Raw genomic sequence first — 25534 nt, 5'->3', positions numbered from 1 at the left:
AGACGGAGGTTTGATCCCTGGGTCAGGAAGAGCTCCTGGAGGAGCAAACAGAAACCCTCTCCAGTATTCTTGCCTGGAGAATCCCACACACAGAGGATTGTGTTGAGCTACAGTCCATGGGGTCGGAAAGAGTCAGACATGATTGAGAACAGCAGGAGGATCAGAGTCAGAGAAGGAGGTGTGACCACCAAGGCAGAGTCAGAGAATGTGGAAAGATGCTACACTGTTTGGTTCAAAGATGGAGGGAGGGACCACAAGTCAAGGAATGTGGTGGGTGGGTGGGGCGCTCTAGAAGCTGGAAAAGGTAAGAGAATGGATTCCTTCTAGAATGTCAAAAAGGCAGGACTTCCCTAGTGGTTCAGTGTTTAGGGCTGTGTGCTTCCACTGCAGAGGGGCCACGGGTTCCATCCTTGGCAGGGGGTCGGGGGGGTCAGCGGGTACTAAGATCCCACAGGCCCCACCACGTAGCCAAAAGAGGGAGGACCCTTCTGTGAATGCCTTGATTTTAGCCAGTGAGACCTGTGTTAGGCACTGACCTCCAGAACTGCACAACAATACATGTTGTTTAAAACCAACCGGTTTACAGTAATTCCTCGCAGCAGTCATAAGAAACTCGTGCAGAGGCGATGCCTGTAAAGCACCCACTGTGTGCCTAGCCCTGAGCCACAGGCTGGGGACCCTGTGATGGCAACAGGCACAACACCTCTCCTCCTGGAACTCATGTTCCAACAGGGCATCATGCAAGGAACAAGCAAACCAGACTCATTCACATGTTTCAGGGGCTGGGGTGTTGTTGTTTTTCACTCGCTGAGTCATATCCAACTCTTCGAAATCCCATGGACTGTAGCCCGCCAGTCTCCCCTGTCCTTCACGATCTCTTGGAGCTTGCTCCAACTCATGTTCATTGAGTCGGTGTTGCCATCCAACCATCTCATCCTCTGTTGCCCCCTTCTCCTCTTGCATGCAATCTTTCTCAGCATCAGGGTCTTTTCCAATGAGTCAGCTCTTCACATCAGGTGGCCAAAATATTGGAGCGTCAGCTTCAGCATCAGTGCCTCCAATGAATATCCAGGGTTGATTTCCTTTAGGATTGACTGGTTTGATATCCCTGCAGTCCAAGGGACTCTCAAGCACCACAGTTTGAAAGCATCAATTCTGCAGCGCTCAGTCTTTTTTATGGTCCAACTCTCACGTCTCTTTAAGACTAAAAGACCATTGAAGGGCTGAGAGGCTAGGGACCGGTGTAGCTGGGACCACTTACCTCGGAGAGTAGAGACCTGGAGGATGAGGAACGACCAGCCAAAAGGCTCAAAAAGAAAAGCGTGCGGGTGTGGCTGGAGCTGAACAAAGTGGGAGCAGTGCAGACGGGAAAGATGCTAGCCACACAGGGTCCTGCTGGCTGTGGGGAGTTTAGGTTTTCCTCCAAAAGCCTTTGCGCTTTGAGTGTGCGTGTCGGGGAGGAGAACTATTAATAATGGGAGATACGCAACAGCACCGTGTTTCAGGAAATAACGCTAACAGGGCTCCCATTTATGGCGGACTTCTCTCTATGCGGCGGAAGACACCTTTTTTTTTTTACTGCACAGAAGGACTTAAGCACACGAAAACCTAAGTGGGGGCATTGTGCATATCCCCACTTTACAGATGAAGAAACTGAGGTCCGCAGGGGAGGGGGTGGAGCTAGGACTTCAAGGCCTTCTTTCAGCAGCTGTGGGCTGTGGGGAGTCACCTAGTGGGAGGGCGCAGTGACCAGGTGTATCCAGCAGAGGACAGCACTTCTACTGACAGATCAAGGGAACTAGCCTGCAGAACCTCCAGATGGGAGTGGAAAGAACTCACCATGCTAGACAAGGTTCCTAAGGGCCTGGGGGCCTAGATTTCTGGGTTCCTGAAAGTCAGGACGAGGGTTGTGGAATCCTGGATCTCCTAAAGGCAAGGGGCCTGGGTCCCTGATGGTGGAGCCTGGGGTTTTCTGTTTTCTCAGCTGCCTAGAGATTTCTGTATCTCTAGGCATCTGGGAACTATCTCTTGTCTGGTCTGGTCCCCACACAATTCCCATCCTCTCTGAGAACCATGGGTAATGTCCCAGAGAAATCCCTGAATTTCCCAGTACAAGCCCTGGAATGCTCTCAGGATTCCCAGGATGGGCTGACTCAGCCCCCTGGTCCCAGGGAGCGTGCTGGGGCCTGGAGGGGCTGAAGGGAGTGGGCCTGGGGCTTGGGAGTCTCTCCAGAGGAAGGATGTGGACAAATCAAGCTCTGTGTCCCCCTCACCCTGAGCCCCTCACCAACCCTTCCCTACCCTCCCAACAACAACAAAAAAACAAACCCAGCTCCAGACCCCGAGGCTCCAGGAGGTAAAAATGCAGAGCCAGCCCCTCCCCATGCCACTCAGGCCTGCCCTCTTCTTGCTGACCTGTCTCCCACCCCCCACCCCCGGGTGAGGAGGGGCTGTGTGGCTGTGAGCTCAGGGCGCCTCCAGGAAGGGTGCCCAGGTTCCACCCTCAAAGAGCTCTGGATCCTAGGAGAGCTCATGTATTGCAGGAGGACTGGGGTAAGAGGGATACAACGGACTGCAGGGACTCAGAGGAGGCCCCTTGCCTGGCCTCTGCAGGCAGGGAAGCTCCCTGCAAACCATCACTGCAGACCAGCTTGACACCGCAGGAATAGGAGCTGCCAGTGCAAAGGCCCTGAGGTGTAAGTGTGTGCCTAGGGAGTGCGAGTGGGGAGAGATGGGGCCAGAGCAGGTTAAAGCCCTTGAACTCCAGGCAGGGGAGCATAGGGAGCAGTGGCTGGAAGCAGTGGGGAGATATGGTCATGTGGCTGCCAGAGGGGGGGCTACTGCCATTTTCCAGGGGGGAGGATGGTGATTAGGGTTGAGGTCATGGAAGAGGAGAGACCTTGGAGGAGAAAATGGCAACCCACTCTGGTATTCTTGCTGGAATAATCCCATGGACAGAGGGGTCTGGGGGGCTGCATTCCATGGGGTCACAAAGAGTTGGACACGACTGAAGTGACCAAGCAAACACGCACGCCCACAGGAGGAGAGACAGACAATGAAAAGATAAGGAATGTGGATGATGGGGGCGGAGAGGAGCAGGTGATGGTGGGCAATGCTGTGCTCAGCCCAGGTCAGGGGCAGCATCTGGGCTCACTTTGCTCATCACACCAGCCGACTTGATTTGCTCCAACACACCCTACACCATCCAGCCCTGGGGATCCCCAGGCATGGGCAGAAGGGGAAGATGGCAGCTTCACAGGGCTGTGTGGGCTCTTCTTTGGCCTTTGCACATGCTGTTCCCTCTGCTGGGAACCCCTCCGCCATCCATGAAGCTGGGGATTCTTATTTCCTGCAGGGATCCCAGCCCAACCATTACCCACCCTGAGAGCCTTCCTGATCACTATTTAAACAGCTCCGGGGTTTCCCTGGTGGCTCAGTGGTGAAGAATCCACCTGACAACGGAGGAGACATGGGTTTGATCCCTGGTCCAGGAAGATCTCACATGCCATGGAGCAAATAAGCCCGTGCACCACAACTATTGAGTCTGTGCTCTAGAGCCAGGGAGCTGCAACTACCGAGCCCACATGCTGCAACTCTGAAGCCCTCGCGCTCTGGCTCTTCAACTAGAGAAGCCACCGCAATGAGAAGCCCATTCACCACAACTAGAGAGTAGCTTCCATTCGCCACAACTGGAGAAAAGCCTGAACAGCAATGAAGACCCAGTACTGTCAAAAATAAAATAAATAAATAAAATTATAATAAATAAATAAACAGCTCCTCTGACACCCCTCCTCCTGTCTCCTTTATGACTCTTCCTGGCGTTCATCACCCTCTGACATTTGTCTGTCTCCCCTGCTAGAACATCAGTTTCAAGGGCAGAGACATTTGTCCAGTTTGTTCATGACATCAGTCCTAAGGGCCCCATTATGGTGTCCAGCGTCTCACTGAATGAATGAATGAATGAGTGAATGAATGAATGAGTGCATGACAGCAATGAAATAAAAATTCACATTTTAGGGCAAAACAAGACAAATTTAAACATAAAACTTTTCCTCTGCTCTTTGGCCTCCTCCTTCACCCTCTTGTGTGCATTGGGCACCGGCATTATGTGTGAACCAGACCCCCTCAAAGGTAGAAATAACCTGCTTCACCATAAAGATCAGTATTCGCCTCCTGCACCAGTCCCCATAAGTCCTTAGACGGCAACATCCCTTCCACAGTCTGAAAGGGGTCATGATGACCACTCGCCATGTAGGCACAGACACCTCCAGTGAACTTTATGTACAATGCCAATAAATCATTTTCCTTCAAGGTAGAGATGGATGCAGAACAGACTGGTCAGATGACCTGGGGTGAACCTGGGTCGTACCTAATGGATAATACTTTATCCATTACATTGATTATGTATCCATTACATGGATAATGTACCTAGTGGATAAATACTTAAATACCTAAGTATTTAGCTTAAATACTTACTTATGACCTTATTAATGCCACTAGCTACACAACTTGTAGTCTGCCTATTTTACCAGATGATTGTTTCTTGCATTACCAAATGTGTAATCAAGCCTCAGGTAAATTTAAACATGATTAGATGACTTGAAAGGGCTTCCCTGGTGGCTTAGACGGTAAAGCGTCTGCCTACAATGTGGGAGACCCGGGTTCGATCCCTGGGTTGGAAAGATCCCCTGGAGAAGGAAATGGCAATCCACTCCAGTACTCTTGCCTGGAAAATCCCATGGACAGAGGAGTCTGGTAGGCTACAGTCCATGGGGTTGCAAGGAGTCGGACACGACTGAGAGACTTTATTTTCACTTTCAGATGACTTGAAAGACTTGATTAAATGTACAGTCCTATAAGATCAATGACTGTAATAGTGTAACTCTAGCTAGGGGAAGAAGCAACAAGAGGGAACAATTTCCTGGACCATAACAGGCTAGTAAGACAGGTGGTGCAGGGGCTTTTGGCTGCTGTTTGTTTGGTCTTTTAAAAAATATTTTTAAGGAGTTTCGCTGGTGGCTCAGTGGTAAAGAATCCACCTGCCAATGCAGAAGACACAGATTCGATCCCTGATCTGGGAAGATCCCACATGCCGCAGAGCAGCTAAGCCTGTGCACCACAACTATTGAACCTGTGCTCTAGGGCCCAGGAGCCACAACTACTGAGTCTTTGAGTCACAACTATTGAAACCTACACACCCACAGTCCACAAGAGAAGCTACCACATTGAGAAGCTTGTGCACCACAATGACAGAGCAGCCCCCGATCTCTGCAACTAGAGAAAAGTCCATGCAGCAACAAAGACCCAACATAGCCCAAAATAAAGAAAATCATTTTTAATTCTTTTTAAATTTTTAAGATTTATTGTTGTGTCATGCGGGCTCAGTAGTTGTGGTGAGTGGGCTTAGTTGCCCCATGGCACGTGAGATCTTAGTTCCCAGACCAGGGATCGAACCCGTGTCCCCTGTATTGCCAAGTGGAGTCTTAACCACTGGACTACTAGGGAAGTCCCTTTTGGCCACTGTTAACAGTCCACTAATAGCACATTGAGTGGCTCTATCATGAAATCCTTGCCTGATCTGTGTGTGTGTGCTTAGTTGCTTCAGTCGTATCTGACTCTTTGCAACCGCATGGACTAGGCCACCAGGCTCCTCTGTCTGTGGGGATTATCCAGGCAAGAATACTGGAGTGGGTTGCCATGCCCTCTTCCAGGGGATCTTCCTGGAGACCCTGGGATGAGCATTTCTAGCACCAGGGGACAAACTGGTCACAAAATACTGCCCGAACTCGGTCAAAATAAAGACCAAAAGGGAGGGGATTGTAAAACAAAGAATACTGCGCACTCTCTAGTTCTACAAGAATCAAGTCATTATTCACTGCAGTCGCTGACCTACGGCAAGAAACCCAGAGTGAAAATCAGAACGAGGCACTTTGTGCTCTAGGAAAATTGACAGAACTGGCCATCAGATAGTTAGACAGTTCAGGAGACAATTTTATGAACTCAGTTCCTTGTATTTTCCCATCCTTAGGGAAGCACTAAAACCATTGAGGAAGATATCTGTTTCTTGTGAATAGCAGCAACCTTCTATCAAGGTGAGTGCTCAAATATGAAATCGGAAAAAAATATGTATAACTGAGTCATTGTGCTGTACAGCAGAAATCAACACAACATTGTAAATCAACTACACTTCAATGAAATTTTTTTAAAAGGTGAGGGACTCCCCTAGTGGTCCAGTAGTTAAGATTCCAGACTTCTAATGCAGGGGTTGCAAGTTTGATCCCTGGTCAAGGAACTAAGATGCCACATACCACATGGCATGACCAAAAGTAAAAATTAAAAAGAATTTAAAAAGATGAATGCTCAATTGTATGAACCCCTCTTCTCCAAAATCACATCTATACCAGCATCCCCTTTTATTTCTTTCAAACAGCCCTCAAAGATGAGAGACTGTCTCCTGGGTTATCATCCTCAGGTTGGCTCTAATCTAATTTTCCATTTCTTTCTTAGATTGATTGTTCATGAGTGTTTTTATCACATGAACAAATGATTCACAAGAGAAGCACAGGGCTAAACAGAGAGATGGTGGAAGTAGAAAGGATGGGGAGTGATCGAAGCCAGATGGTGGTACACAGGTGGAGGGAGAGGTCCTGAGGGTAAACTGAGCCCTGCAGCAGGGAGGAGGGCTGAGACTAGCAGAAGGGCTGCTGCTGAAGGGGCCTGCTTCTGTCCATCAAACCCTCTATGGAAACAGTTCCGCAGAAGATCAGCAGAGGGCACACGCGCGCGTGCATGCGTGCGTGTGTGTGTGTGTGTGTGACTGTGTACCTGTGTGTGTGTGGTGCATATCTGTGTTGTGTGTTTCTGTATGTCTGGGTGTTTGTGTGTATGTTTCAGTGCATTTATATGTGTGTTTGTGTTTATGTGTGTGTGATAACATGTGTGTGTCTCTGTGTGCTCACTGGGTGTTTATCTTGTATCTGTAGTTCCATTGCGTGGTGTCTCTTTCTGTGTGTTTACACTGGGTGTGTGTGTGTTGTGTGTACCTCTATGCATTTCTGTGTATTTGTGTCTGATTGTATCTATGTGTATGTGTTGTGTGTGTGTGTGGTTTGGTGGTGTCCTGTGGTCTGTATCTTTGTGTGTGTGTTGTATAGATGCTTCTAGGTTGTGTCTGTGGTACATATGTTGTTTTGTGTTGTGTAGGTATCTGTGGTTGGATTGTGTTGTTTGTCAATGTGTGTGAGTCTTTGTACATGTGTTTTGTTTTCGTGTTGTGTCTGTATGTGTGTGTGTTGTGTGAGTGTGTTTGGTTCACTTGTGTAGTGACTGTTGGTCTGTTTGTTTTTGTGTTGTGTCTGTGTGTGTGTGTTGTGTGGGTGTGTTTGGTTCATTTGTGTAGTGACGGTCATTCTGTTTTGTTTTTGTGTTGTGTCTGTGTGTGTGTGTGTTGTGTGGGTGTTTGTGGTTTATTTGCGTAGTGACTGTTGGTCTGTGGTGTGCCTGTGTGACGTTGCAAGTGATGGTGTTGCAACACTTCATGTCTCTGTGTGTCCGCATTGTTGGGGGCCCCTATACCCCACATCCCTCACCCCAGTGAGTCACTTGGGACCAACCCCAGTTCTTCAGAATTCCTACTTCCCCACAGCGCTGGGGGCCTGCAAGAGGCTATGACGAGACCTGTGGTCCTGCCAGGGAGGAGCTGACTGGCGCCCCAGGGCTTCCAGGAGTCCAGTGCCCTCCTCCATAGGGAAAACTGAGACCTATGGGGTGTGTGCGTAAGTTACACGGCCAAGGTCAGGGGAGGCTGCAGGGCCCCTGCCCCTCTCTGGGACCTGGGGCCTCTGGGAAAGGATGGTGTGGGTTTCCCCTGACTGTGAGAGCATCCACTCATGACTTTGAGGCTGCAAAGCCCCAGGGAGCAACTGGCAGCATGAAACATCTAGACAAAAGTCCAGCAGCAGGATCTGCTTCTCCAGGGTGGTCTCCTCCGATGCCCCCTCCCTTGCCCCCGGGTTTCTGAGTCCTCCAGTCTAAACCAGCTCTTCCTCCGGGTAGCCTCCACCCTGCTCTCCACCACCTGAAATTGTTCTGTGGATTGATGAATTTTAAACTTTGTTTTTGTGCTGCAGCAGGGATGAACCTTGGGGACCCTCCACTCAGTGAAATGAGCCAGAGGCTAAAAGAAAAATACTGATTGATTCCACTTCTAGGAGGTCCCTAGAGTAGTCAGATCCATAGAGACAGGAAGTAGAATGGTGGGGCCGGGGCTGGGGGAGGGGAGTTAGTGTGTAAGGGGGACAGAGTTTCAGTTTGGGAAGGTGAAAACATTCTGGGATGGATGGTGAGGATATTTGCATCCCAACAATGGACTTAATGCCACTGAAAATGATTAAATGATACATTTTGTGTCAAATATATTTGTATGTGTAATATAAGCAATATAACATTTGTGTATATTGTATATACAGAATTAAAACCGAAAATCTTTGTTTTCCTCTCTCAAGAGAGCTGGGACTTAATCTTGTCTGCAATGTGGCACACAGTAGGTGCTCAGTGACTGACTGTTGAATGAATAAAAGAGGTCAGAGTTTATCTGTCCACAGTGGATGGAGAGAGAGAGATGGGAGACAGAGGGAAATAGGAAAAGCCTGAAGCCAGTACTTCTCCACTGGAAATCTGCTTCGAAGCAGTAGTCCTCAACTGTGGGTGATTCTGTACCCCTCAGGGGTCATCTGGAGTTGCCTGGACATTTTTGGAAGGGAGAGGGGAGGTGCTAGGCAAGCAGCGAGCGGAGGCCAGTGCGCATGCTCAGTTGCTAAGTCGTTTCCAACTCTTTGCGACCTCATGGACTGTAGCCCGGCACACTCCTCTGTCCATGGGATTTCCTAGGCAAGAATCCTGGAGTGGGTTGCCATTTCCTCCTCCAGTGGATCTTCCCAACCCAGGGATCGAAACCGCGTCTCCTGCATTGGGAGGAAGATTAACACCGAGCCACCTGGGAAGACCAGAGCAGAGACCAGGGACTTTGCTAAATATCCGATAATGCACAAGACCGCTCCCCACGACGAGGAATCATCTGGGTCCAACGTCAACCAGTGCAGAGAATGAGAAGCCCAACTTTAAAGACACCTCTGCCTGGAAGTCCTCCTGAATTTGACACACCTACTTGCCTCCCCCACCACACACTCACACACCCTTTCCTTGCCCCTCCTCGCAACATCAGGAAAAAACTGGACAGGTGGGGTGAGCCCTGAGCTGTGCCAGGACGGGGTCCGGGTCAAGGTCGCGAGGTTCCTTCCTTCGTCACAGCTGCTTTGAGTGTCGGGCCCTGTCCCTGGTGCTGAGATTCTGCGTGGGCGCCGCACTGAGGACCAGTTAGTGTTGGGGATGGGAGCCTCGTGGGGGACGAATCGAGGTCCGGGGGGTCCCCGTTGCGGCTGGGATCCCGCCTGAGAATTGTTTACGGTCATTGCCTAATCTCTGACCAGTTCCTAAGAAGTCCAGATCCAGGAGTGACTAGCAGCGGTATAGGGATGCCGACCCTGAAAAGAGAACCGACACCTTCGGGTCACAGCCCACATCCGCGTGGTTTCCTGTTTATCCCCTAACGTCAGTGAGAGACGTGGGTTGACACCGCTGAAGGGAAGAGGGAGCAGGCTGTCTGTGACACGGTCCCTCGCTTCGCGCCCCGCACCCCGCCCCGCCTCCAGAGGTGGGGGGCGTGCCCTTCAAACATCCTCTTGTCTAAATTGAGTCTTGGCGGGGACCCAGCACTGCAGTGAGCCCTCGAGCCCGAGTTAGAACACGGAGGACCAGTGGGCACCAGTAGAGATTGGGGCTGGGTGCATCCACCTGCAGAGCTATCAGAAGCTGGAAACCGCCAGACTCCATCACTAGCCTCTACTCCAACCCCAGCCTGTATCCGGAGCTCCGTCCTGAGGCTTAGCCACAGCCCAGCAGGACTTGTTCCCAAACTTTCTCCTCCTCTTCCGTTGTGCTCACTGCCCAGCTGTCCACCCAGACACTCCTGCCGAGACTGGTCATTTTCCATAGCATCTTCTGAGCACCCGTCCCCATCTCTTTCCCATCACCAAGGCCATCTCATCTCAAACCTACCTGCTTCTCTCCATCTACAAACCCACTGCCCCCGGCCACCTCCTCTGGTTCCTGGATGAGGTGACAGCCCCCACCATTGTCCGCATTGCCACCTGGCCCACATGGAAGTTCCTCGGGGTCCCCACTCCCCAGGCTTCCTGCCATCTTTGTCCACCTACTGGCTCCTTGTGACCTCTCTCTGACGCCCAGCTGATAACTCTCTCCCCAACTTAAAGTGTTTCTCCTCTGTCACTCGGCAAACCATGCCAAGGGTTCAGGCCCCCACAATTAGCCCTGATCAAGGTTGCAAGGGATATTTGGGAGCCCAGTATGAGCAGTCTCAGGCCACCAGAGTCATTCGTTCAGTAGACAGGCGCTGAAGGCTACCCATCCCCAAGCCGGGGATAGAGTGTGACAGATGAGCAAACGCAGTGCTTGGTGTCTTGCAGTCCGCTGTCCAAGGACATTCCAGCCAGCCCCTTCCTGCTTGGTGGACAGCCTGGCCTAGTCCTGGTTGGGAAGTGGAACACAGTGGGCACAGGTGGACATCTTTCTGAGAGGGAGAGCATCAGGCCTGGGGCGGAAAGGCGGCCCAACCAGGAGTTCAGCACAGGATGTTTCCCCACTGAGAATCCCTGGGTTAAGGATCAGGAGACACATTTCAGGGAGGAAGAGCGGGGTGCATGAGGTGTCAGGAAGTTCCCTGTCAGTACAAGGCTAGGTGCATGGTGGGGAAGGCTGCAGACTCAGGACCCACACCACCTGGGCTCAAATCCTCGCTCTGCCATTTGTGAGCTGTGTGATCTTGGAAAGTTACTTACCCTCTCTGTGCTTCCCATCTTTCATCCGTAAGACAGCATTGGCAACAAAATTGTCTGCCTCATAAGGTGGTTGGTCAGGAACATTACATTTGTTAATGCATCTAAGACACAGAGGATGTGCCCAACGTGGGTTGCTACTAAAATAAACCATATAAAAAATAATAAAATAAAATAAAATAAACCATATAACAAAACTCTCAGTATTTGACTGGAAGGTTATCACATTATCTCATATATGTTTCTTTTTCATCCTTCCCTCCATTCCTCCTTCCCTCCCTCCTTCCTTATTTTCCTCTTTCTCCCCCCTCCCTCTCTCCATCTCTTTGTCTCTCTTTCTCTCTCTCCATGTCTCTCTCTCTCTCCCTCTCTCTCTCCATCCCTCTCTCTCCATTCCTCTCCCTCCATCTCTCTCTGTGTGTCTCTCTCCCTCTTCCCAGCATGATGATTTAGTCATTTTGGGTTCGAATCCTGACTCTATCACTTAGCTCCTTTGGCACTTTGGGAAGGTGACTTGGTGCCTCAGAACTCAGTTTGTTCACCTGAGAGATGGATCTCAACATAGCAGAGACCTGGCCAAGTGGCAGGGAGCTTCAGAGGAGGCCATGCGTGGACTGGGGTTATCCGGGTGGTGAGCTCATAATTAGATCTGTGAAAATACAAGCAGTGGGTGAATCTAGTTTCAGGAGAAAGTGTCTCTCTGGGTTTAAACTCACCACAGCCTGTGGCTTCTGCCAGCCTCTCCCATTGGCCCCAACTGACCAGGAGGACAGCTACACGCTCAAAACTCATGTGAGTACGCAACACATGTGATTGTGTGTCCGTGCCTCTGCGTCTGTGACAGTGTGTGTGTGTGTGATGGTTGTGGAAAGTGTAAAGTCTTCCTGGAAGAACTGACCTCTGTACTGAGTCTCAAGGGATGGCCAGGAGGAGGACTGCCTATGAAATGGATGGTGGGCAGGGGGGCAGGTGGGGATGGAATTGCCAGGTGTGTGCAGGGACCAGGTTTAGGGAAGTGAAACCCAGCTGATTGGCATGACTGAGCAAGAAAGATGTGCTTGGTGGGTGCATGGGGGTCTGATCGTGCTGGACCTTGGGGAGCTATGGAAGGTTGTAAGCAGGGTAAAGAGTGCTCGTATTAGAAAGGTGGGCTGGCATCAGGACTCTGTCATCCCAGCCATCAGCAGCAGACACACACCAGGAGGTCATGTCTCCCAGGGGTGGAGCCAATAGGTTCTGAGGTCACCTATCCTGGGTTCTAGGTCCAGTCCCACTGCGGTGTGATGTGGGCAGATTCCTTCCCCTCTGGGTCCCTTAGTTCACCTACTGTGTACCAGCACCTCCAATGCTGCCTCCAGGGGAGCTAGTGCTGTCACTTGTCCCCAGTTTACGGATGGGCAAACTGAGTCGTTTGTCTAGGGAGAAGCCAGGACTCAGCCCCAGGTCTGGTCAGCATGGGCTCAGGCACGTCCAGCCACAGGATGGTGACCCCTTTGGCTTCCTCCAGGATGGCGAAAGACCCAGTTTGAGTAACAGCCTGACTGTCCCCTTCTCTGTTTCTCTGAGACTCAGAGAGGGGAAGCGACTTGCCCATCGTCACCCAGCAAGGCAGGGCAGCTGGTGGACCCCAGGCTTCTCTGACGGCAGAGCCCATGCTCTTCAGCACCTAGTAGGTACTTTAGAGTCAAGAGACTTTTAAAAACGCCTTGGGCATATTGGAAGAGAAGGAAGCTGAGGCCTGGGTGACAGAGTCTGCATTTCCCAGCAGGAACTGGCACAGAGTAGATGCTTGATATAGATATTTAAGACCTGAAGACCCACTGGGTGCAGCTGTGCCACAAGCCTTAAGTCCACTGTTATGTCATTTAGTCCTACCCTGGCTCATGGGTGGAGAAGGCAATGGCACCCCACTCTAGTACTCTTGCCTGGAAAATCCCATGGACGGAGGAGCCTGGTACGCTACAGTCCATGGGGTCACTAAGAGTCAGATGACTGAGCGACTTCACTTTCACTTTTCCCTTTCATGCACTGGAGAAGGAAACGGCAACCCACTCCAGTATTCTTGCCTGGAGAATCCCAGGGACAGCAGAGCCTGGTGGGCTGCTGTCTATAGGGTTGCACAGAGTCAGACACGACTGAAGCAACTTAGCAGCAGTGGCTCATGGGTCAGGTACTATCTTCACCCCCATTTTACAGAGGGGAAAACTGAGGCTCAGAAAGATTGAGTCCTGGGCTGAGGTTGCACCAGCAGCAACAGTAACAATAGCTGATGATATTTTCGGTGCTTGCTATGTCCCAAAGCACTTCACACATTCACCTAGAGCAGACCACCCTATGGAGTAGAATACCTTAATTTTGTCATGTGGTGGATGAGGAAATTGGTTTTGAGGTTAAGCCACTTGCCAAGATGACTCAGGTGCACACTGATGGAACACTTGCTCTGCGCCTCACATGTGATGGGCCCCTGGATGACCACCTCTGGCTTCAGGCTGCTCACCCTCCACACCAGTTGCATCCCCCAGTTAACTGCAGCATTGATTTCCAGTCATAGACTAAACAAAACCAGCCAATGGTCATGCACTCCTCAAGTCCCAGGTGCTGGCTTGTGTGACTAGAGCCTGACATCTAACCCTCACCCCCTGTTAGAACCCAGATCCCAGCCAGAACTGCCACCACTGTGCCTGTCAAGTGGGCTGCCTTGACAGATAGTGAGCACCCCATCGCTGGGAGAATCCAAGCAGCACTGCCATGGAGGAAAGTTCCTACTCAGGTGAGAGAACTCTCTGAAGTTGACCCTGGCCAAATCAAGAACTCTGACCTCCTATCTTCCACCCAGGAGAGGAGCGGGGCTCCAAGGTCCCTATTTGGAAAGAAGAGTGAATTTTTAGCAAAAGCCCAGCAAAGGAAGGGAGGTGAGCCCTGACTGGGGTTCGTGGTACAGAGCCAGGCAGACAAAGGAAGCTTAGGGCCACTCCCTTCCCTGACTCAACACCCTCAAGACCAAAAAAAAAAAAAAAACCCCAGCTCCAGCTGGGGCACAGGGGAGCCCGACAGACCGACAACTATATGAAGGGGACTCAGAACGAGTGGAATCCAACACAATGACTCCTCACAGCCGGGCTGAGGGGAGGGGACCCCGGCCTGCAACGGGGCAGCAAGGTAGAGTTCTGGGGGAGCCTGGAGGGGGTGAGGGAAGAGTTCGGATTTGGGGAAGAACTGAGACCCAGTGTTTAGGGAATAGGCATTGGGGTGAGAGCTGGGGGTGGGGGGCTGGGGGGCCGGGGAAGGAGGACCCAGTCTTCCTGAGATGGTGCTGGGGACCCAGCATTGGGGGTGAACAGGTAACTGAATCCATACAAGGGAGAAGGGGCATAGATCATCCAGTTGAGGAGGGAGGTCTGTGGAGGAGGGGTATCTCAGCTCCTGGCCCCCAGACCCATCGCTCTGGACAGCGACCTGGCACCACATCAGGCCTACTGGCTGCTGGAGTGTGGGCAGAAGGAGCAGCCGTCTTTGGGCTGGACTGGCAGAGGGACAGACCCAGAGATGCAGAGACGGACAAAGATGGGGGGTGTGTGGCAATTGCTGACAGACGTGAAAGCAGCATGTGGGTAAAATGTCCAGAGGAGGTTGGGGGTCGACTGAGACCCTCTGCTTCACTGTGGGCTCTGGACGAGCTCCTAGGACTCTGGGTGATGGGAAGTCCGGCCGAGCCCAGAGCCTAGCCTCACCCTGCACTCCCTGTTGCTCCCCCTGTTCCTGGCAGAATTCACGAAATTTTCCAGAAGGCGGAGGCCGTGCTGCTCGAGGGGAACGCAGCTGGCCCTGCTGGCACTGGTGACGACAGCGCTATGGGCTGGGCTGCTGACTCTGCTTCTCTTGTGGCGTGAGGACACCCCTAACCCCCAAGACCCCCATCTCATGTTCCCTCCCAGACCCCCACTCTCAGATCCTGGGGAGCCCAATTTCCTTGATCTCCCCACCTTGGGGCACTTCCCACCCCAAACCTCCATCTCCAGCTGGCAGGCGGGGTGTGGATGGATGGGAACACCTGAAATATATCCTTTCTCTCCTCTCCTCTCCCTCATCTACCCCCTCTCCCATGCCCCAGACTGGGAAAATGCACGAAATCTAAAACAGCTGGAGGAGACCACTGCCCAGAATGGTATGGAGGGGCTGAGGGGGGAGGCGTGGGGGAGCAGAGGGGCAGAAACCAGGCTCTTGTCTTGCTTCTGCCACTGACTGGTGTGGGATGAGAGACAAAGTCTGGGCTCCAGTGTCTCTCCCAGGATCTAAGGGTCAGTCTATGCTCTCCCGAGGAGGTGGGGTGGGGGATGAAAACCCAGAGACTCTTGGAGGGGAGGCTCTGAGCTGTGCCTGATGGAACTGATACCTACCTGCTCCATGCCTCGGCTTCCACACCTGTAAAACAGGCATCATGTTAGTGCTCAGAGGCAGGAAAAAAAAAAAAAACAACTAAGACTTTTGAAGAGCTCAGAACCAAGTCCAGTGAGCTTTTGAGAAATGCCTGCTGCTTTTGCATTTCGTTCTGGGTGGCAGAAGGGTACGCAGATTCATTGGACTCTTGCCTGCACTTTCCTGAGTACTGGCAGACCTCAGACATATAAAGGGTTTGGTTCCAGAATAAAGCCAATGTTACAATAAAGGAATATTTTGGTTTCTCAGTATATATAGAAGATATGATTACATGATACTGTGGTCTGTTAAATGTGTAGTAACATTAGGTCTAAAAAAAGTGTACATACCTTAATGTAAAAATACCTTCTTGCTAAAAAAATTGCCGATCATCATCTGAGTCTTCAGCGAGTCATAATCTTTTTTGTTGATGGAGGGTTTTATTCTGAGATGGCAGCAATTTAGTCCCATTTTCAGTGAAAGTGTTTGTCGCTCAGTCGTGTCCAACTCTTTGCAACCCCATGGACTGTAGCTCGCCAAGCTCCTCTGTCTATGGAATTCTCCAGGTAAGAATACTGGAATGGTTGCCATTCCCTTCTTCAGGGGATCTTCCCAACCCAGGGGTCGAACCTGGGTCTCCTGCTTCTTCTTCATTGCAGGCAGACTCTTTACCATCTGAACTACCAGAGAAGCCCATCTTCAGGTTCCCCTTCTAATTCGAGTTCTCTCGCTGTTCCCCTCGCATCTGTAGTGACTTCTTCCATTGAAGTCTTGAACCCCTCAAAGTCATTCTTGAGGGTTGGAATCAACTTCTCCCAAATTCTGGTTAACGTTGATAGCTTGACCTCTTCCTATGAATCACACTTGTTCTTCATGTCATTTGGAGTGGCAAATCCTTTCCAGGACGTTTTCAATGGACTTTGCCTGGATCCATCAGTGGGATCACTATCTGTGGCAGCTCGATGTGCATAGTCGCTCAGTCATGTCTGACTCTTTGTGATCCCTTGGCTTGTAGCCCGCCAGGCTCCTCTGTCCATGAGGATCAGTTCAGTTCAGTTCAGTTCAGTCGCCCAGTCGTGTCTGACTCTTTGCGACCCCATGAATCGCAGCACGCCAGGCCTCCCTGTCCATCACCAACTCCTAGAGTTTACCCAAACTCATGTCCATCGAGTCGATGATGCCATCCAGCCATCTCATCCTCTGTTGTCCCCTTCTCCTCCTGCCTCCAATCTATGAGGATCACCAGGCAAGAATATTGGAGTCGGTTACCATGCCCTCCTCTAGGGGATCTTCCCAACCCTCGGGGATCGAACCCATGTCTCCTGCAAGCAGAGGATTCTTTACTGTCTGGGCCACCAGGGAAGCCTGGCAGCTCTAGGCTTACAAAATGCATTTCTTAAAGAATGAGTCTTGAAGTCTTGATCTATGGGTCGTGGTGTGGATGCTGGGTTAGCAGACATGAAAACAACATGAATCTCCTTGTCTGTCTCCATCAGATTTCTTGCGTGACCGGATGCATTGCCAATGAGCAGTCATATTTTGAAAGGAACCTTCATCTCTAAGCAGTAGGTCTCAACAGTGGGCTTAAAATACCCAGTAAACCGTGTTGTAAACAGGTGTGCTGTCATCCAGGCTTTGCTGTTCCATTTATAGAGCATGAGCTGAGTAGATTTAGCATAGTTCTTAACGGCCCCAGGATTTTCAGAATGTTAAATGAGCACTGGCTTCAACTGAAAGCCACCAGCTGCATTAGCCCCTAACAAGAGATTCAACCTATCCTTGGATGGTTTTTTTTAAATTATTTATTTATTGGCTGCTCTGGGTCTTCATTGCTGCATGCAGGCTTTCTCTGCTTGTGGAGAATGGGCGTTTCTCTTGTCGTGGGGCTCGGGCTCTAAGGAATGCAAGCTCAGTGGTTGCAGAGCACAGGCTTTGTTGCTCCGAGGCGTGTGGGATCTCCCTGGACCAGGGATTGAACTCATGTCCCCTGCTTTGGTAGGCTGATTCTTAACCACTGGACCACAGGGAAGTTCCATCCTTTGAAGCTTTGATGCCAAGCATTGACTTTTCTTTCTAGCTATGAAAGAGGGCATCTTCTTCCAACACAAGGTTATTTCATCTACAACAAAAATGTCTTGTTTAGTGTAGCCACCTTCATGAATTAGCTAGATCTTCTGGAGAACTAGCTGAAGCTTCCACAACAGCACTGGCTACTTTCCCCTTGCTCTTTCATGCTATGGGGGTGGCCTCTTTCCTTAAACCTCATGAACCAACTTCTGCAAAAACACTTTTCTTCTGCAACTTCCTCACCTCTCTCAGCTGTCTTAGAACTGAAGAGAGTTAGGGGCTTGCTCTAGATGAGGCTTTGTTGTTGTTCAGTCACTAAGTCATGTCCGACTCTTTGCAGCCTCATGGGCTGCAGCACGCCAGACTTCCCTGTTCTTCACTATTTCCCAGATTTTGTTCAAATTCGAGTCCATTGAGTCGGTGATGCCATCTCAACCATTCCATCTTCTGCCAACCCCCTTCTCCTCTTGCCCTCAATCTTTCCCAGAATCAGGGTCTTTTACAATGAGTCAACTGTTTGCATCAGGTGGCCAAAGTATTGGAGCTTCAGCTTCAGCATCAGTCCTTCCAATGAATATTTAGGGTTGATTTCCTTTAGGATTGACTGGTTTGACCTCCTTGCAATCCAAGGAACTCTCAAGTCTTTTCCAGCACCACAATTCAAAAGCATTAATTCTACGGCGCTCAGGCTTCTTTGGCTTTGACTTCATGAAATGTTGTGGCTGGTTTGATCTTCTCTCCAGATCATGAAAACTTTCTCAGTATCAGTTATAAGGCTGTTTTCACTTCCATATCATTCGTGTCTTTATTGGAGTAGCATTCTTAATTTCCTCCATGAACATTTCCTTTGCATTCACCACTCGGCTAACTGTTCGGCACAAAAGGCTTAGCTTTCGGTCTGTTTCAGCCTTCCAGGTGCCTTCCTCACTAAACTTCATCATTCCTAGCTTTTAATTTAAAGTGAGTGACATGTGACTCTTCCTTTCACTTGAACACTTGGAGGCCGCTGTAGGGATATTCATCGACTTCATTTCAGTATTGTTGTGTCTCAGGGAATGGGGAGGCCTCAAGAGAGGGACAGAGATGGGGGAACCGCTGGTCAGTGAAGCAGTCAGAACACACACAACATTCATCAATTAAGTTCACCATATATGGGTGTGGTTCCTGGCGCCCTAAAACCATTATCAGAGTGACATCAAAGATCACTGATCACAGACCATCATAACAAATACAACCAGAATGAAAAAGTTTGAAAAATTGCGAGAGTTACCAAATGTGACACTGAGACGGGAAGGGAGCAAATGCAGCTGGGAAAATGGCACCCATAGACTTGATCAAAGCAGGGTCACCACAGACCTTTGTCTTGTAAAACATGCGTTAGCTGCCAAGTGAAATATAACCAGATCTGCTTGTACTGATGTCCTCGGAATTAAGAACAATTTTTAATTGCTTTTAAATTAAACAACGGCTGCGGTCATCTAGATGATGTGATAGGGGTCTGTGCACTTGGGTTGGGGGTGGGGGTGATTCACCAACCTGCCTTCCTAGCTCAACAGGTCTTCTCTCCCTCTGCTCCAGTCTCTCAGGTGTCCAAGGACTTGGAAAGACACAAGGGTGACCAGATGGCCCAGAAATCCCAGGGTGAGTAAGCTGAGCTTGGGGTCTAAGGAGGATGGATGAACATGTGGACACAGGTCTCCAACCCTCCATGAGTTGCAAAATGGGCGAGTGACTCTAAAGACTCAGGCGAAGAGACCATGCTACGGGCAGGGTGGGGGGTGGGGAGTGGGACAGGAGGTGTCAGAAAGGGACTACTGCGGGTGAGTCTGAGAATTTGCTTACCACTGAGCCCCCTCCCCTGCAACCAGCTGCCCAGATAATGCAGGACATGGAACGAATCCAAGCTGAACAGAAGAGAATGGAATCTCAGGGTGAGAGCTGAGGGCAGGGTAGGGTGGGGCCTTGGGTTCTAGAGATAAGAGGGGTCTGTGGAGCTCACAGACATCATCCCTGACACCAGCCCTGCCCCTATCACCACCCTCATCAGAGTCTGAGCTCTCCTGGAACCTGGATGGTCTTCGAGCTGACCTGAGTGACCTGAAGTCCCGCGGTGAGCAGCTGGGGAGGAGCAGCGGGGTAGGGGGCAGGGAGGTATGCCTGGATCTGTGCCCTGCCCCTCCGCAAATTAAAAACAAATACTTTGACTCCTACCCCTCTACCCCTGACCCAACCACTCAAGGCTTGAATGAGATGCGTCAGGCCTTGGATTCACTGGAAAGACTCCAAGAGGAGGTGGGAAAGTTGTGGATCGAGCTACGTGAGTCCAACGGTGAGCATGAGCATCTGCGGGGTGGGGAGGGGGCTCGTCGGTGCATGCATGAAACCTCAAAACCTCGGGTGCGACCTACTCCAGCCTGCAGTAGAGGTGTGGGCGTGACAGTGTGGATGGGTGTGTGCTCGTGCGTGTGGCTGGACAGACATGGGGCCACTAGAGAAAACCCTTCCTGATTCCAGCAGCTCCCCTCCACTGAGCTGGGTGGGGGGCTTCCTCCTCCAGGTAAAGATATTGAGCATTCACCAAAAATGGGTTCTCTTTACTGATCTCACTTCTGCCCATCTCCACTCAGGGGAGGGTCGTGGGTAGGAGGCCCTCAGCCACAGCCCTCCCAGAGGATTGTCTGACCCACCCAGGGGGCAAAAGGGGGAGTAACCTTGCAGTAGTGCAGACCAGGGGAAGTGGGGTCTTCCCAGGGGTGACAATGAGAGAGATGATGCCGGCAGTCCCCAGGGTCATAGGGTTGGTCCCAGCAAGGTGCAGAAAGGGTTCAATCACTGTGCCTGTAACCTGGGGTGGAACCTGGGTGTTCCTGCCTGAAGACCCACCCCCTCGCCCCTCTGTACCCTTGATTTTTGGCCTCTGGGAAGCCCCAGCTGGGTCAGAGAAGAGGAAGGATCTCTGCTCTGTGTGGAGGAGTGTTGTCCCCTGGGACCTGGGGTGGCTGTGGGAATCCCAGCAAGAAACCCCACTGTGCCCTTCCCCCAACACCGGAACCTGGATCTCATTCGTTTTGACCTGACTCCCTCCCCTAAAATCTGGCCCCATAGCCTGGGTTCTGAGCCCAGCTCGGGGGCTGTCTCTCCACGATCATGTGACCCAGAGACAGGGCATCATCCCCCAAAATTATCTTGAAGGGCCAGAGATGCCCTCGTCTGTTTTAACGCTGTTCCCCCCAGAGGGCTGACTTCTGGTTACCGTCCGATGTGTGGGAAGTCTCTCCAGGGCTCCTCAGAGTGCAGTGGACCCACGGCTCCTTAGAAAAATTCCACCCAAGCTATGGAGCCCTCCAAGAACTTCACTCTAAGAAAATCTAATTTAAATCACCAGAGAGTCAGTCCAATAAGAGTGGTTTTAATCCCCCCCCGGGAGTGCTGGTGGTGATGACAGTGGCTGAGAGTTTCCTTGGGGTTGGGTCAAGGGAAGAAAGACTGCGGTGGTCCCTGATGGAGATCATCAGGACCCAGCCCTCCAATCTTCTCCTACCCGACCCCCACCACAGACTCCCCTGACCAACTAGAAGAAAATCATCTCAGTTTCCCAGAAAGTCACCAAGAGTGCTGGTTGGGGGGTGCTGGCTGTGATGGTGGTGAGGGCTACTGTGGGGGGCGCTGTTGGTGGGGATGGTAGTGGGGAAAGTGATGCTGGCGGTCTTGGCCTCCTCATGCCGTTGGCACTGGAGACTAAGATGTGGCTGGCCTGGCACTGGCCGTGGAGTTGGTGGTGGAGAGATGCTGCTGGCCATCGTGGGTACCTGTGGTGGGGGTGCTGGTGATCACGGTGTTACTGACAGTGGTGGCGGGGAGGGTGTGCTGATGGTGGTGGTGGCTGAGGTGCTCCTGTCGTGGAGATGGTCTCACATGTACAACACGGGAGCTCCAGGGAAGAAGGAGACTTTCTGTTAGGCCTTGGGGTTGATCTGCTTTTCAGCCCAGACCCCAGGAGAGATGCTGCCACCCACCCTGCCTGTGGTACCCACGGCACCCGCCATTGCACTCTCCACGGTACCCAACACAGCATCCACCTTGGTACCCACGACAACAACATCCACTACAGCCTCCACCACGGTGCCCAGCACCACAGCAACTACCACCGCATCCACCACGGTGCCTGCCACAGCTGCCCCCCTCAGCCTCTCCTCCACCCCAGGCTCTGTGTGCGACACGTGCCCCGAGGCATGGATCTATTTCCAGAAGAAGTGCTACTACTTTGGGGAGGGCTCCAAGAAATGGATCCAGGCCCGGTACGCCTGCGAAAATCTGCACGGGCGGCTGGTTAGCATCCACAGCCCAGAGGAGCAGGTGGGCCTGGGTTCTGCAGGGGAGGCGGCAGATCCCCACCCTGATCTCCTGTGGGGTGAGGGTGGGGGAGCCCAGGCACGTCTCCCCAGCCCTCCAGCCCTATCCTCCTCCTCAGGACTTCCTGACCAAACGTGCCAACTGGAAGGGCTCCTGGATTGGCCTTCGAGACCTGGACATTGAGGGGGAGTTTATCTGGATGGACAATCAGCCCCTGGACTATAGGTGAAGAGGGAGGGATTGTAGAGGAGGGGCCCCTTGGAGGGGAGGGGAACCTTTCTGTGATGGGAGAGGAGGGTTTTAGGGGGGGTATATGCCTTGGGGAGCTTCTGGATGGAACCCAAGCAAGATGGTCAGGGTTTGGATTCAGACTAGACTCGGGGGAGGGACGGTGGTGTCTCCAGGCTGCTGGTAGTTGTGATGGGAATCCAGTGATGGGGTGGGGAGGGCCTAGGGGACCCTTCCTCCTTCCTCATCCTCTGACCTGAAGCCTTCTGCTCCAGCAACTGGCAGCCGGGGGAGCCCAACGACGCGGGCCAGGGTGAAAACTGCGTGATGATGCTGGGCTCTGGGAAGTGGAATGACGCCTTCTGTGGCAGCGAACTGCACGGCTGGGTGTGTGACCGGCTGGCCACGTGCTGAGCACTGGTCTGCCACCTCGGCCCTGGGTGCCCCTGCCCACCCTCCAGCTGCACCTTTCTGTGTCACTCCTCCACCTTGAACACGGGAACAGCCCGACCCACAGCAAGACCCCGAGGACCCCCAGCAAGCAGAAGCAGTAGACTCATTCCCATGTCCCCACCAACATCCCCGAAGGCCCGTCCCTTGCCTCTCAGCCCAGCAGGCCATCACCACTGCCCTGCCCTCAAGCGCTCGGAGTTCCTAATCTGAGAATCCCCTGCCCTCCAGTTTGGAGGCTAGAAGCCCCCTTCCCTTTGGGGCACAGCACCTGGCAGCCCAGCCTTCCAGGGAGCAGCAGGGAACACCTGAGACCTCAGCATGCCTCCTCCATCCCCAGCTTGCCCTCTCCTGATACAGACCCATATTCTGGCCCCAGAGAACAGAGACCTCAGCTCAGGCAGCCAATGCTCCCCCCACCACCGACCCGCATCAATAGAATGGGGCCACGATGGCCCCTCATGCCCCCTCCTTGGGGCCTTGCTGGCTCTGGTCTCCAGGCATGGAACATGGATGCTGGGAGTTGTAGAATGTGGTGCCTGGGGCCACCTCTGAGTACCAGGAACTGAAGTGCAATGGGTAGCTCCGCTCTGTTTTTTTTTTTTTTTCCTACTTCATTATAAGAAGCATTTACTAGACAGGGCCTGAAGATGAAGACTCGGGTCTGATGGAGCAGAGAACACCCCTAGACACTCAGGAATATTGCAAGGCAAGGCAGTGGACTGCCGTGAACGTAGTTGTCAGTCCAGAATAGGGCCCAGTACACAGAAGGCTGGAGAAGCTCGTGGGAGAGGTGGACAGGTCTCCTGAAGGCCTGTTTGGGTCCTCAGCTGCTGGCCCCACCCCCACGCAGGGTCTGGGAGGCCGGGGCAGCACCAACCCCAGGTTTGACCAAGGTCAGCCCCACACCTCTGGGGGGCCATGGAGGGAGGCAGACCAGGATCTTAGACTGCCCCTGATTAAGCATCTTACCTGCCCACCCCCAGTTTCTCATCTAGAAAAGGAATAGCCAGATATGCTCATGTGATTCTGGGGCCCACTCGAGAAAGAGGAGAGACCCACAATGTGCCACCCAGGACCACCCAGAATCCTAAGAGTCAAGGGCCAGGCTAAGCCCCAGCCACACATTTGGAGGCTGTGGAGGGTTCCCTGGGGCCCAGAACAGGATGGGGACAAAGCTGACCCATTGAGTGAAACATGGGCTAGAACCCCCACTCACCTGTTCGCTCTCCCTGGCACCACCCCGAGATTTTTCTCTCCCCCAAACCCTCCCTTGGAACTCTGGGCCAGCGCACAGCTTCCTACCCAACCTCTCCTCAGGGGAACTCAGGCTTCTGCCTCCGGGCTGCTCAGGTCAACAGGGGGTCACCCTCGCCACCTCTTTCTCTCACCAACCCTCTTCCAAACCCATCAGAAAGAGCCAAGGCCCCAGTCAAGCCACATTCAGAATCTCCCCACTTCTCACCCCCTCCTGCTTCAGCCTTGGTGCAGGCCCCCTCCTTGCTCACCCAGGTCTTCCTCTTCACTGCCCTAAGACCCCCAGAAGTTTCCTTCCAGCTCAGGGAAAAAGCCGGAGTCCCACAGGCTTCTTTCTCATCATGTGGACCCCTCCCGCGGGCTGTATCTCCCCAGGTTCTCCCCCGCCAGCACCCTCACTGCTCCTTTAACATTTAGGCTAACTCCCACCGCAGGGCCTTTGCACATGCTCCTCCCACCTCCCTCCTGACTCCTCATCCCTTCTACCCCACTGTGTTTTTGCACCAAAGCCTCTTCTCCTTTCAGCAGGTTGTGTAAGTTACTGATCTGTTTCAGGTGAACAGGGGCCTTTGTTTTGTTCTCAGCTGTGTCCCCAGAGCCTGGCACAGAGTAGGCGCTCAATAAATATCGGTTGAATTAAATTGACATGCGACTTGCTCTCGGCACCTGCTTCAGGGGGCTGTGAAACGAAGGATGCTGCCTACCTGCCTCACCAAGGATTGGTGCTGGGTTCATCCTCCTCACTCCACTCCCCTCCATCTGGAGGCTTCAGTCCCGAGCATCCTAAGTCAGAGCCCCTGTGATGGGAACCTGCAGGACCGTGGCTGCTAGTTTGTTCCCTGCATCCTCCCCTTGCCCTTAACAGGTACCTCCACAATCCTTCAGCTTGTCCCAAACCTTCTCCCTTTGTCCCGAGTCCCTATCTATCCTCTGCAGGGAGCAAAAGACCCTGGGCCCTCCTCTCCCAGCTCCCGAGCTCTCCAGCATCCTATGGGGACCAACTGTATCTCCTTCCCCCTTGTCCTATTTCCCTAGGGCAGGGGTCCCCAACTTCTGAGATCTAATGCCTGATAATCTGAGGTGGAGCTGGTGTAATAATCATAAAGTGCACAGTAAATTTAATGTGCTTGAATCATCCCCAAACTCCTCTCTCCCATCCCCCATTCATGGAAAAATTGTCTTCCACGAAACAGGTCTCTGGTGCCCAAAAGGCTGGGGACCGCTGCTCTAGGGCATCCTTTATTGCTGGGCTTCTGAATGGAGCTTGTCCTGCCATCCCCACCTTCTGCCCCTCGCTGCTGCCATCTGGCCCCTGTGCCAGTGGGCCCGAAATCCTCTCTCTCTAGGGTCCCTGAGGACCTTGGGTTGCTCAGCCCAAAGGTGATTTCCGCAGCTCCCTCTGAAATCCGGCTTCCCAGACCCTCTGCCTTGCCATCCTCCAGGCACCGACACTGCCTCCTCCCCCCAGGTTCAGGCTGTTACCCCAGCTAGCCCATTCCTAGCAGCCAAGGGCTGCCTCCCCTCCCCTCCCCCCGCCCCAATAGCCATTTCCTGATCATCTGTGCGCTACACATGGTTGTTTTGTTTCTCCTGTTGACACCCATTATCTCCTTGGCAATGTGCTGAGCCTCATCTCTTGCTGGGATGACTGAAGCTGCCCCCGACCAAGCCTGGCACCCCCACCCCACCCCCATCTCTCCATCTCGTATCTCCCTCCAAACAGTTAGTGGAAAAGCTGCACCCGCCCTGCCCTTAAACCCTTCTCATAAGCTGTGAGGGGGACCCAAGCAAAAGCGTCTGAGATTCCCTCTCAAAAGACACTTGTTCAGGTCTTGGGGCTGGGGGAGAGA

At 52.3% G+C, this 25534-nt stretch overlaps 1 protein-coding gene across 4 annotated transcripts; it reads left to right on the top strand.

The window, feature by feature from the left end:
* The first annotated feature begins 11558 nt into the window (after positions 1-11558).
* On the top strand, positions 11559-24320 carry FCER2 (Fc epsilon receptor II). Of its 4 annotated transcripts, none has more exons than XM_081496746.1 (11): positions 11559-11705; positions 13560-13683; positions 14680-14799; positions 15025-15078; positions 18975-19037; positions 19265-19327; positions 19444-19506; positions 19636-19725; positions 21601-21752; positions 21868-21974; positions 22253-24320. In XM_081496746.1, exons 2-11 carry the CDS (start codon positions 13662-13664, stop codon positions 22389-22391), a joined length of 873 nt encoding a protein of 290 aa, XP_081352872.1. In that variant the 5' UTR covers positions 11559-11705; positions 13560-13661; the 3' UTR covers positions 22392-24320. The 4 variants fall into 4 exon arrangements, with proteins under 4 accessions (XP_081352872.1, XP_081352870.1, XP_081352871.1 ...); XM_081496744.1 differs by having other exon boundaries at positions 11582-11705; positions 21382-21752; XM_081496745.1 differs by lacking the exons at positions 11559-11705; positions 13560-13683 and adding an exon at positions 13946-14072.
* The last annotated feature ends 1214 nt before the right edge of the window (positions 24321-25534 follow it).

The sequence above is a fragment of the Giraffa tippelskirchi genome, chromosome 6 (assembly GCF_054371585.1).
Source record: "Giraffa tippelskirchi isolate mGirTip1 chromosome 6, T2T-mGirTip1v1.2.pri, whole genome shotgun sequence".
Taxonomy (NCBI): domain Eukaryota; kingdom Metazoa; phylum Chordata; class Mammalia; order Artiodactyla; family Giraffidae; genus Giraffa; species Giraffa tippelskirchi.
The sequence above is the reverse complement of the archived record's forward strand: the minus strand, read 5'-3'. Positions and strand labels throughout refer to the sequence as shown.